This window comes from Myxocyprinus asiaticus, chromosome 4 (assembly GCF_019703515.2).
Source record: "Myxocyprinus asiaticus isolate MX2 ecotype Aquarium Trade chromosome 4, UBuf_Myxa_2, whole genome shotgun sequence".
NCBI lineage: Eukaryota > Metazoa > Chordata > Actinopteri > Cypriniformes > Catostomidae > Myxocyprinus > Myxocyprinus asiaticus.
This window is the reverse complement of record NC_059347.1, coordinates 31100001-31112706: the sequence shown is the minus strand read 5'-3', so window position 1 is coordinate 31112706 and position 12706 is coordinate 31100001. Positions and strand designations below refer to the sequence as shown.

Here is a 12706-nt window from a genome sequence, read left to right as displayed (position 1 = left end):
CTTTCCATTCAGCACACAACTGAATAAAACAGGCTGCATGACTATGATAAATGATTACTGCAAGAGTTAGATTAACATACAGGTGTGAGGGGACTTCAACATTTCTAAACTGCACAAATAAAAAATACATCTACATATTCGTCTCTCGCTTGCTTTTGCTTGCGTGTCAACAGGGCCGTAGCTAGTGGGGTGAAAGATGGTAACGATTCTAGGGGCCCAAAGGTCCAGGGGGCCCCACAACAACTGTATTTTTTAATAGGAATGGGGCCCAGAGCAATGTACAGTCAGGGGGCCCAGATTACCTTGCTACAGCCCTGCGTGTCAATGATTACCCCTCCACGTGTCAATGATGCCGAGATCTACTTTTATATTTAATTTCATCACTGAGAAGGTTTACCAACAAACTTAGTAGCACCAAACATCACAAGCAGCCTCAAGAATGGAAACAGAGTGGCTGTATAACACTTTTCCTTGAGCAGAATATTGCACTAGAGATCCCTAGGTTTGTTCAAAGGGGAAAGCGAGAGCCAGAAAGAGCGCACTTGCGTGCATGTTTGCCAGATTGCACAAAATAAAAATAACATTAGGCAGAATATTTCCAATTTGCGCAAGTATAAGTCTCAAATTGGGGGTGTTGCGTCTCTTATCTGGCAACCCTGAGCATGTTAAACGCTTGTGGAGGCGCATTAGGTCCCAGTGCAAGATAACTGAAATATCCAATGAAAAAAAAAACCTTTAGGATAAATGAGCCACGGGCCACATTAAACCACGTGGAAGGCCAGATCCGGCCCACCAGCCGTAAGTTGCCCAGGTCTGGTGTAGAGGCTTACTAGTCACTGCTGACGTGTGCAGTTGAGTTTAGGGAGGAGTGGTATTATTTAATTCCATTTAAAATGGATTATTTTGTCTTATCACTACTGAAGGCACCCAGAATTCAACATTCTGTCTGTTTCCTGTCTTTTTACATAGCCAGTAAGAGAACATGTGTATCCCGTGGATCTGTCTCCTGAGATTATGATTCTTCACTCGAAAAGGAAGCACCATTCAGGGTCTTCTGAAATCTCCTGAATTGAGGAGTTAAAGGGATCGTTCACCCCAAAATAAATATTCTGTCAACATTTATTTACCTTAATGTTATTTCAATTATTATTCTGCCATCTGTGGATCACAAAGGAAGATCTTAGGTAGTATGTTAGTCTCAGTCACCATTCAAGTGAACTGCATCTTTTTCCCATACAATGACAAATGTACAATGCAAGGGAATGGTGATCAGACCTTTGTAGCTCCAAAAGTCACATAAAGGAATCATAAAAGTAATCCATAAGACTCCAGTGTTTAAATCCATATCTTCAGAAGTGATTTAAAAGGTGTGGGTGAGAAACAGAACAATATTTAATCCTTTTTTACTCTAAATCTCCACTTTAACTTTCACTTTCAGATTTGAAAAAATGTAAGGTGAAAGTGGAGATTTAGAGTAAAAAAAAGGACTTACATTTTTATCTGTTTCTCTCCCACACCTATTATATTGCTTCTGAAGATATGGATTTAAACACTGGAGTCTTATGGATTACTTTTATGTTTTCTTTATGTGATTTTTGGAGTTACAAAGGCCTGATCACCATTCACTTGCATTGTATGGACCAACAGAGCTGAGATATTCTTCTAAAAATCTTTGTTTGTGTTCTGCTGAAGCAAGAAAGTCATATACATTTGGGATGGCATGAGGGTGAGTAAATGATGAGAGAAGTTTCATCTTTGGGTAAACTATCCCTTTAAGGACCTCAAGTGAACTTTTGGAGGCTGAACCGTTAAGCCACAATAAAACTTGTCGATGTACTGCATACTAGGTGTGACAAGCTTGTCATTTCCTGTATGAAAAATTCTCACAAACAGACAATCTCTCATATATCTTGTAGTTTATCACAAAAAGGAATACTATTAAAGGGACAATTCACCAAAAAACATTTGTCATCATTTACTTACAAATCTGACAGCTAGGAAATGACAGCAGAATTTCTACTTTGGATGAACTGACCCTTTAAGCCATACTTAAAAATGCATGAATGTGTTTGCATTATATACAGTAACAAAATATCAAACCAAGTGGCATTTATTTAAAGAAAGATAACACAAGCATCCTTTTCAAGTAGAACAAAAAAGATGTCAGGCAGTAAATTAGTCTAAGTCACCATTTACTTTTATAGCATCATAATTTTCCATACAATGAAAGTGTTTGTGGTCCAAGGAAGACAGAAAGTCATACAGGTTTGGGAAAACATGAGGGCGAGTAAACAATTTTTTTTTATTTTATTTTTTTTTATTATTTTTTTTTGGGGGGGGGGGAAAGTAACATTTTAAGTTTGACGCAATTGTCCAAAAGTGTTCAAATAGTTTTTGTGCCCCTGTGACCTTAGGGTGAAGGTGAGTTCAACATATGAACTCTAACTACACTTACTGTAAGTATCTCCATCCACAATGAAACTGCAAAGAACTCCTTCTTGTCTCCCCAGTGTGAACCCATTCCCCCTCAAAACAATATCAAAGGACTCTGTGGTATGTAAACCAGATGAGGACATAATGAGAAGCACTTCTGGGCGTTCACCCAAATCAACTACCACGCACACACAACACACACACACACACACACAGACAGACAATTTCATCCACATTAATAGCTGTAAAACCTCTTAAAATGCTTACGGTTCACGCAGACACTGGATGGCTCCACCGTGAGGATCTCCGTGCATGATTGCTTGAGGATCTGCATAATAAAATATGTATTCAAATCATTACTTGTCCCCGCTGAATCACTGTATCAGCTATCATCACTGTCTTTTTTCCGTGCCAAGGTCTTTAACATTCACGGCGGGATGTTTGCTATGCCAAATCAAGCTCAATGAGAAGAGCATCATACAGTGTGGTGCGGGATAGACCCGTGTCAGCCGTTATGGGGAAATTATGCGGTGCCATTCTCCCTCTTCAGCTCTATTAAAGAGTGCAGGCTGACATTATCATATAAACAGGCCTGTGAGAGGCCACCGTCGCCTCTCCCATCATCCACATAAATCAACAGAGGACAAACTATGCAAATGTCTGTACACAATGGCAAAAAGACAACATTAACAGGAAGATATGGTCCTCCGAATCATCTGCGTTGGAGATGAGGCTTTAGACTGAAGTGGAGGAAGCGTATGAACTAGACTGATTGAATATGACACCTGATAAACTGTGCCATCATTAAAGGGGAGAAGGAACACTGACTGAATGTCGGGAATAAAAGATACTGAGGATGGTCTTTATAGCTCTTTAATGAGTTAGGAGAAGGCACAAGACAAGGGAGTTCATTGCAAGACGTTTCTACTTATTTTCTATGACAGATATCATATCATATATACACACAGGAATAGACTCGAAATATTAGTATTCGAATAAAAATAAGAAATTAATTTAAATTAAAAATAGAGTTAATATTGTTAATTATTTTATAATAATATTGTAAAAATGATGGAGGGAATTCACTAAGAATTATTTAGTGCTGAAAACAATCTGTATGGTACAATTTCAGATGTTGCAGTTTGGTTCTGAGTTCTAGGACTGTCCAGCATTCCCTCCACCACTGCAATCCAGTGCCCAATTGCATAAAGCACCTTAAGTATAATTTTCCCTTAAGATCAACCTAATGTTTCCCTTAAACTTAAGGGTGTTGCAGGAAATAACCCTTAAGTGTTGCTTAAGGGTTTTTATGGGTAAAACGTCACAATCCCTTACGATTTCCTTTAAGTATTTATTTTTTACTTAAGTGTGCCCTTAAAAACTGTTAAGTGTTGCATAAAGCCCCTTAAATGTCATTTTCTTCAGTACTTCCTAAGGTTATGAAAACTTCACCTTAAGTATAGGTTAAGAGTTTCAAGGTTTATAAAAATGAATAAATAGCTACGTTTATACAACCAATTGAAGAGTATAATGTGCCAGGGGGAATTTTACACGATAGGGAGAACCAAGTTTAGACCATTTAAGCGATGAAAAACTGTTGCAGTTGTTGCAAGAGTACAGATTTGACGGTCACGCAATAAGAAAAATCACTAACAAGCTGAAGGGCGATCTAATAGGAACACACACAAACCAGAAGTGTACCCAGTATTATCTGCTCTCTGTATCTTTATAAACTGTACAAATGGATGAATTAAAATCATACCACAAGTTCATTTGCGATATATTGCTAACATTTATATATATCCAACACCCCTACTGACCACCTTTAATATTCTTAATTTGGGATGGCAATCAGTTCTCTGCACAATTATACAAGCGTCTAACCAACTCTTATCGGGCAGTCTTTCAAAAGTGTCTTTCTCAAAAGTCTGTAAAAGCAGAATCCTCCATTAATTGGTCTGCATACGAAACTCAGAATGTTTACACAGGAAAATGTGTACACAAAAAAGTGTTTGAATTGATTAAATTCGATTTTTTTTTACCTCAGATACAAATGGAAATCCACCTGTGTATCCTCCAGAAAATGAGTTTGAAAAAATATTTATGCAGTAATTGTAAACTACTGTGATTGGTGCATACTGAAAAGTGCTGTAAAAACAGGTGACACGTGACAACGCCATTTACACGCTGCTTCAGAAGAGGTCGGGCAATAATTTACACATGAATAATGATACAGAGAAACTTTAATAGTCATTAATATTAAAATAAAATCATAGTGTACAGTTAAAGTATTTTCTATGTAGTAAAATTGCCCAAGTGTTGGTCGCGACATTTACGATCTTCTGAAAGTTCGCAGAGACATACCGTGTCCATGGTAACAGTACAGTTTTATTACGGTAAAACCTTGCTCACTGTAGTAAATCCCTTAATGGTTTCCCTTACCTAAGAGAAGTGTATAAGGGGTTATATGCAACACTCTCAAGTCACTCCTTCAGGTAATAGGAACTCACGCTTTAAGTGTTATACTTAAGGGAAAAACTTGTTTTAGGTGTTTTATGCAACCAGGCACAGGCACCTGATTCGACTCTTAAAAATACAGAAAGAGTGTTCGGCTACACTGCTTCTGCAGATATAACTCTCTTCTACATCATTTGATAAATGATTGCTGCCATGATCAATAGAAAATAGGACATTTTAAAAACTAAAATGTGACCAAAATGACCAAAATGATGAAAAACAAATTAAATATAATTTGCTAAATCAATATTTTCACCTAGTTAGAAGGCCCATTGTAAAATTAACAACATTATCTGGGAGAGAATTTCTTTCATTTCATCTGTAAGCAAAATAGACTTTATAACTGAAATATACCCATATTAATCAATATTAAATAGAATCTAAATCCGAATCAAATCGGGAAATCTGTATCAATAACCAGCCCTAATACAATATGTGCACAAATCTTTTATCCATAAAATTCTGTTTACCGCTGCTTTCTGTTGGCTACAATAGCACAACTTTAAATTGCTCTAAGCAAAAACGCAAAAAAAAAAAATTTAGTAAATAATCCTACCAAAAAGGATGTGTTTGCACTGAAAAGAATGACAATGACTTACTGTAAATACTTACATTGCAGCACTATTTAAACTCATTTAGCTCCTGGTAAACTGGATTGCGGACAGTTAGCAAATAAGATACAGATTTTTGTGCTGAAATATCACACACTGTAATGATGAATGTTTTAATGCTGGATGAAGCTGTATTTCACTCTCTGTCTGGTATTATTATAAATAATAATATAGAAAAATTAAATAAATACAGAGCCTTGCAAAAGTATTTAGATTTTCTCATCTACTAAATTTCAAAGTCTTCATTGAAATTTCAAATTCTATTATATGTTCTTAAACAAATACATTTTATAAATTGAAGTGCCACAGATTCTCATTAAATTGACATTGGATTTGACTTTTGACCTTTTTGTTCCTTATTAGGCTTTTGTTTGGATCACTATCCAGCTGAAAGATGAACTTTCTTCCAGGCTTTAGACTGAAACAGGATCTCTTACGGTACTTTTCTGTATTTAGCAGTCTTCTGATGAGAAGCAGCCCCACAGCTTGATGCTGCAATGACTTCACTGTGTGATGTTTTTGAGGTGTGGGCAGTGTGAGAATTTACACCACAAATACAACTTTCACTTTTGGCAAAAAAATGTTTTCACCTCATCGGATTATGTTTTTACTCCAAACACGCTTGCAGTTCTGTCTGTCCTTTTGAGAAATAGCTTATTTTGTGCCACCCTCCCATACAGGTCAGTGTTATGTGGAGTTATATACATGTGCACCAGTCAACCATATCATCCAGATATTCAAAGTGGTTTAAACAGGGAATGTACGGCTACGTGACAAGTGACAACCATATTTACTGTACCATCAATTGTTACTCCCCAATTGTCCTGTTCATACAACAGCTTAGGTTCATACATACATACCCATGAATAACGCTTGTAACCATAGTGACAGTGACTAATAAAAAATATCAAAAACTTCCATAACATCTCATCTAACATCTATATAAATAAATAACACCAATTGAGAAGCAAGTTCATTCGTCAAATCTTACAGTAATTAACCGACAGCGGTTTTGAATGCTTTTTTATTTTTAACTAAATAAAGAGAGCAGCGTTTGAGTTGCACCACAAAACTAATGGGAGTAATTCTGATGGAAAAGAGTGACTGGACCTACAACCTTCGGATAACACACAGCTCATATTACCGTCTCTGCGAATTACACACAAGAGACAAGCCGCACAATCTGACATGACAAACAATTAGCAGTCCAGTGCGGTTCTGTTCACACAGCACAGGTTTAGCGAAGTCACTCTCAAAATGCAGCTGAGTCTTAAAACATTAGCAGTCAGTTTGGTTACAGACAGCATTTTGAATCCAAAATGTTTGTGAACATAACCGTATTTAGCACTGTAAAACAGGTACCGTATTCTGCTGCTGTGTGAACGTAGCCTAACTTTCTCTGCCCATCAAATCAAAACATTCTTGGAATATTAAAATAGGCCTAGCTAAATTTATTCTTTAGGCTTTTGCTTTCTGCAAAATCTCTGTTAAGTGTACTTTATGCCCGGACTGCAAAGCTGCACAAATGATCTCAAATCCTGGAATCCTGAGCAGAGAGCAACATGAGTCCAACTACCTCAGCCTCCAGGATTACTAATCACTGGAGAATGCCTGTTTTGCTGGGCCTGAAACTCCATTTGGCCAAATCGGCAAGTAATAAGGCTCAATAATATGATGAATTGTCCATTTTTTCATATCTCCTCTCTGGACAAAACATATTTCAAGAAATTACAAGAAGGACAAAACATATTTCAAGAAATTACAAGAAGGTGCTTTCCCTTATCTTGCATGACTAATTCTGAAAAATATCCCAGAAACGGATTCCTGTGGTCACAAAACAACACACCCTTGTGGAACAACACTGACCTCAGCTGTTGCTGGTTTACTCAAGGCTAAAGATGCTCTACGCTTGTACCATGTTTACAAAGTTTACAAAATTAAACCGCGTTATCGCTAAATGCCATATACATGTAGGGGCAAAAATGCACCGTACCACTTCAAGAGGGTCATTTCAAATCATCGTGAAGCAAATGGAAAGTCTCCCAAATAAAATTGCTGACATGTTTGCGTGGAATCAAGCTGCTTTTGCAAAATCATAAAAACACCATGCTTGAGAACAGTCCTTAATAATCTTACACAATTGACAACCAAATAAAAACATGTATTATATACAGTTGCTTTACAAAACATCATTTTTCCACACTTTGATATATCCAAAGAGCAGACCTATAGTATACTGTTAGCATCATAAATATGCCCATTTTGAAAGAACACAGGTAAGACAGTGTTTCAGTGTTGTTCCAAAAAATAGGCTGGACATTCTTCCACATCATTCAATTTTAGTTCAGTTTGGATGGTGTCCTGTACTGATTAAAAATATAAACTGAAAGACTGTAGGTTCAAACCTTGCACCATTTCTCTCACCATTTTCCCTTGTGCATAGCACTTAACCCCCCTCCAAGGGACTGTTAATTCAATTAGTGTACTATAAGTATACTGTTTACTAGTTCAGTCAAAGGATTTGCCTTAAAACACAGGGACATCTTTTACACCTTTTGAGATGGGTACCAATGGCATGGAGAACCTACCGAGTTAACGATGCCTTTAAGAGCTTGAAAGCCTCCTTTGACTGGGAACACTTGCTCTCTGGTATCAGCGACATCGGCAAGCTGTTGGCAGGAAAACAGACAGATAATAACAACAGGGCAGATAGCCAAGCAAGAAAAAAAAAAAACCTTGTTGACATTGTTCCTCTCTTTTAACTCAGTTTTTCATCGCTACAGAGACAGGAAGAGAGCTGCAGTACAATAATTATAGGCAACTCTGCAAAACCCCATGCATTTAGTGAAACACAGAAAAGATTTATAGAGTTTTTTATTCTCACATGCACCCTGTGTACACATATACAGTGGAAAATATTAAATTTTATATTTTAAACTCTGCTGTAATGGCAATATTACCTGTTCTTCGTCAAAGTCTTTAACGCCAACACAATACACACGAGCCCCATACTTCCTTGCTATATCAGCCTGTGTTCACAATATACAGTCATTATAACAGAACTGTTTGTGCTATAATCTTGCAAAATGGGCTTCAAATAGTAAATACCAGCTCACCTCATCCTTAGTAAGTTGGTGGATATATGGTTCAAGCTTTCCATCAGTCAAGGCCACAATTATACTAGAGGACTTTTTAACCTGTTCTTTCATTTGTTCAGATGCCTGAAAAGAGGAAGAAATTGTTTTGTAAAGTTTTGTGAGAAGAAATGACAGTAAAAATGACATCTCCTTTTCACTCAAAAACCAGGGATAAAAAACAAACATAAATTCTATATTATTGTAGCAAAGATAGGGCTTATACAGAACTTGTAATAAGTCCAAATTCAGGATGTTAAATGTATGTTTACGTAAAAAGATAAACAAGCAATTATGCCTTATCTGGTCATGAGTGGAACAAAACAACAGAAACAGCTGGCCTAGTTTAATTTTGCTTCCTCAAGTACAAACATACAGAACATTAAATGCAATCAGTCAAAGACAGTTCATACACTCCACATGTATATGCAATTATTGATCATTGCTTTTTCATATTGTATTGACAGTTTTGAGCATTTTATACATTAATGTTGGCCGCCGGCACGCTGCATGTGTCTGTGTTTGTAGCTTGCTAGCCTGCTTAGCATTGCTTATTCTTATACGTTCATCGTTTTATCCTTTGCCATTTTACCACGTGCTTTGGTTTTTTCCAATTTTCTATTGTGTCAACTGCATGTATTTTACCGCGCGCACCCGTTTCTCTCTTTTTTCTTTTCCTTTTTTCACGCTTGTCTACATCTCGCGTCTCGACTGCATGCATTCGTTCTCTCTTCTGTGTTTTACACAGATTACTGCATCAATCTCAAACATCTAATGATCAGGAACCACATCGAACCATATCGATCTTAAACCCTTGCCTCTCAAGAACAACCATATCAACAACAACAACAAACAATTGCAGTCATGGCATCCGCTCATGTTATTTCTTCCTGCATTGCATGTCACATGTTTACTATAGCTTCTTCCATCAGCAGTGGGGTATTTACATGTGATAAATGTAAGGAATTAGTCAGGCTAACGGAGAAGGTTAATGAGTTAGATACATGCATCCGAACGCTAGTGGAGGTCAGTGAGAAAGAGAAGCTGGTAGATACTGTTTCAGATGCGGTTAGTACAGTGAGCAACACACACACTTTGGTTCTGGCTGCAGACCCCCCGCAGCAGGGCGTTTGGGTAATGTCTCTGCGGCATACTCGCTCAGCAAAGCGACACCACTCTCCCATTCCTGTTAGGGTTTCCAATCGATTTTCCCCACTCAGTGATGCACCCACTGAGAATCATGTTGAAAGAGCCCTAGTAATAGGTGATTCTATTGTAAGGTATGTGGAAATAGAGACCACAGCCACTATTGTTAAATGCATTTCCGGGGCTCGAGCATCTGACATCAGATCAAATTTACAAGTGCTGGCTAATGCTACACATAGATTTTCTAAAACTGTTATTCATGTTGGCACTAACGATGTCCAGCTTTGCCAGTCAGAGATCACTAAAGATAATGTTAAAGAGGTGTGTGACCTTGCAAAAACAATGTCAGACACTGTAATCTGGCCCCCTCCCTGCTAGTCGTGGTGATGAGGTTTATAGTAGATTAGTGTCACTGAATAGCTGGATGTCTGAGTGGTGTCCGGAGAATAGCATAGGATTTATAGACAATTGAAAGAGTTTTTGAGGTAGACCTGACCTGCTAAAGAGAGACGGACTCCATCCCTCCAGGGAAGGTGCCGCTCTCCTCGCTAGTAATTTGGCTCATAGTATTAATAGTGATAGTATTTGACTAACTAGGACCCAGGTCAGGAAGCAGACAAACTGGTTAATCCGAACGTCTACTAGCTGCCATGAGACCTTACACAGGCATAAACTACAACACATAGAGACTGTATCGTCTAGATATTATATAGAGACTGTGTCTGTTCCCCGAACTACCAAACACAAACCCCTCACTAAATCATTTAGAATTTTTTTTTTTTAAATTATTATTAAAGTCAAACTTGGAAAAAACATAATAATAAGATAAACATCATATAAAGATAGGGCTACAAAACATTACATCTCTTTCAACCAAAGCACTAATTTTAAATGAAATTATTACAGATCATAGTTTGGATGTGCCCTGTTTGACTGAAACCTTCTTAAACCGGATGAATATATTAGTTTAAATGAATCTACTCCCCCAGGTTATTGGTATAAACATGAGCCTCATCTGAAGGGTTGAGGAGGAGGTGTTGCTACAATTTACAGTGAAGTTTTTGGTGTTACTCAGAGGACAGGATATAAGTTTAAGCCTTTTGAACTAATAATGCTTAATGTGACACCGTCAGATATAAATAAATCATCTCTGTTGACTTTTGCCCTTGCTACAGTATATAGATCACCCAGGCCATATTCTGAATTCCTTGGTGAATTTGCACATTTTCTATCAGATCTAGTAGTAACTGTAGATAGAGCTTTAATTGTTGGTGACTTCAACATTCACATAGAGAATGAACATGACATATTGGGATTAGCATTTATCGATATTCTCATCTATCTTGGAATTTAAGTATGGAGTGCCACAGGGATCAGTTTTAGGGCCTCTGCTTTTCTCCTTACATATGCTTCCCCTGGGAGATATTATCAGGAATCATGGAATAAGTTTCCACTGTTATGCCGACGATACCCAACTTTATATTTTTTCTAAACCCGATGAAATTTCACAATTCTCCAAATTAGCAGAGTGTATCAGTGAAATCAAAGATTGGATGACCAGAAATGTCCTTCTACTCAATTCCAACAAAACAGAGGTACTAATTATTGGACCAAAAATAAAAAGCCGCTAAAATATATTTTGACTCTTGATGGATGTACTGTTATGTCATTTTCTACAGCGAAGAACTTAGGTGTTATATTTGATACCAATCTGTCCTTTGAAAATCAAATTTCCAATGTTTGTAGAACAGCATTCTTCCACCTCAGAAATATTGCTAAGCTATGACAAATGCTCTCTGTTACTGATGCCGAAAAACGAATTCATGCATTCATGACCTCAAGACTAGATTATTGTAATGCATTACTGGGAGGATGTACTGCAAGTTCAATAAATCAACTTCAATTGGTTCAAAATGCAGCTGCCAGAGTGCTGACTAGAACCAAGAAATATGATCATATTAGCCCGATTTTATCGTTATTACATTGGCTACCTGTTAAAATTCGCATTAATTTTAAAATTCTGTTAACTACATACAAAGCTTTGAATGGTCTAGATCCACAGTACTTAAGTGATCTACCACACTATATTCCATCACGTTTATTACGATCACAAAATTCGGGCCTGTTAATAGTTCCTAGAATATCAAAATCCACTAAAGGAGGTAGATCCTTTTCCTATTTGGCTCCAAATCTAAGGAATAGTCTCCCTAACACTGTTCGGGATGCAGACACACTAACTCAGTTTAAGTCTAGACTAAAGACTCATCTATTTAGCCAGGCATACACCTAAATTATCCATCAACTCACAATTAGGCTGCTTTAGTTAGGTCTGCCGGAACCAGAGACATTTCTCAGAAACATTTCTCATACTCTATAACTCTGCAATAAATTAAATGGCATCTACGCTAATATTATTCTATTTGTTTCCCAGTCTCAACCTCGGTATTCATATCTGAGTGATGACGACAAACTACAGCCAGTGCTAGCCAGATATCACTTCAGTCTTTTACGATGGACATCAGAGGATGAACTGATGCCAAATCCAACTGTAAGACATCAGATACTTCATATGCCACTGCCTGAACCTTGGATTTAGGATGGACCCCACTGAACATCACTGAAATGACCTGCCGGTTGATCTGCGATGCACCTCATTGATCTCTGCCTGCATCAAATTTGTTTATTGATAGACTACACTCTCGAAATGGAATACATAGACTACCAATTAATTGCAAACAAAAGCCTTCATCAGCCAACTAACAAAGGACAATGCATCTATAAGAACTTCTGCAGTTAATCCTGGATGGACTTCAAAGACATTAGTCATTTATCTTACAGTTCATTCAAAATCTTTGTTGAAACACT

General features: G+C 37.4%; 1 protein-coding gene across 1 annotated transcript in view; it reads right to left on the bottom strand.

Moving 5' to 3' along the window:
- Positions 1-12706, bottom strand: part of antxr2a (ANTXR cell adhesion molecule 2a) — a 74355-nt gene that overhangs the window by 51935 nt on the left and 9714 nt on the right. Inside the window, exons 5-9 of the mRNA XM_051696515.1 lie at positions 8678-8782; positions 8522-8590; positions 8150-8230; positions 2701-2761; positions 2456-2548 (exon numbers count right to left, since the gene is read on the bottom strand). Coding sequence (XP_051552475.1) covers positions 2456-2548; positions 2701-2761; positions 8150-8230; positions 8522-8590; positions 8678-8782 — 409 coding nt within the window. The remainder of the gene's footprint in view (positions 1-2455; positions 2549-2700; positions 2762-8149; positions 8231-8521; positions 8591-8677; positions 8783-12706) is intronic.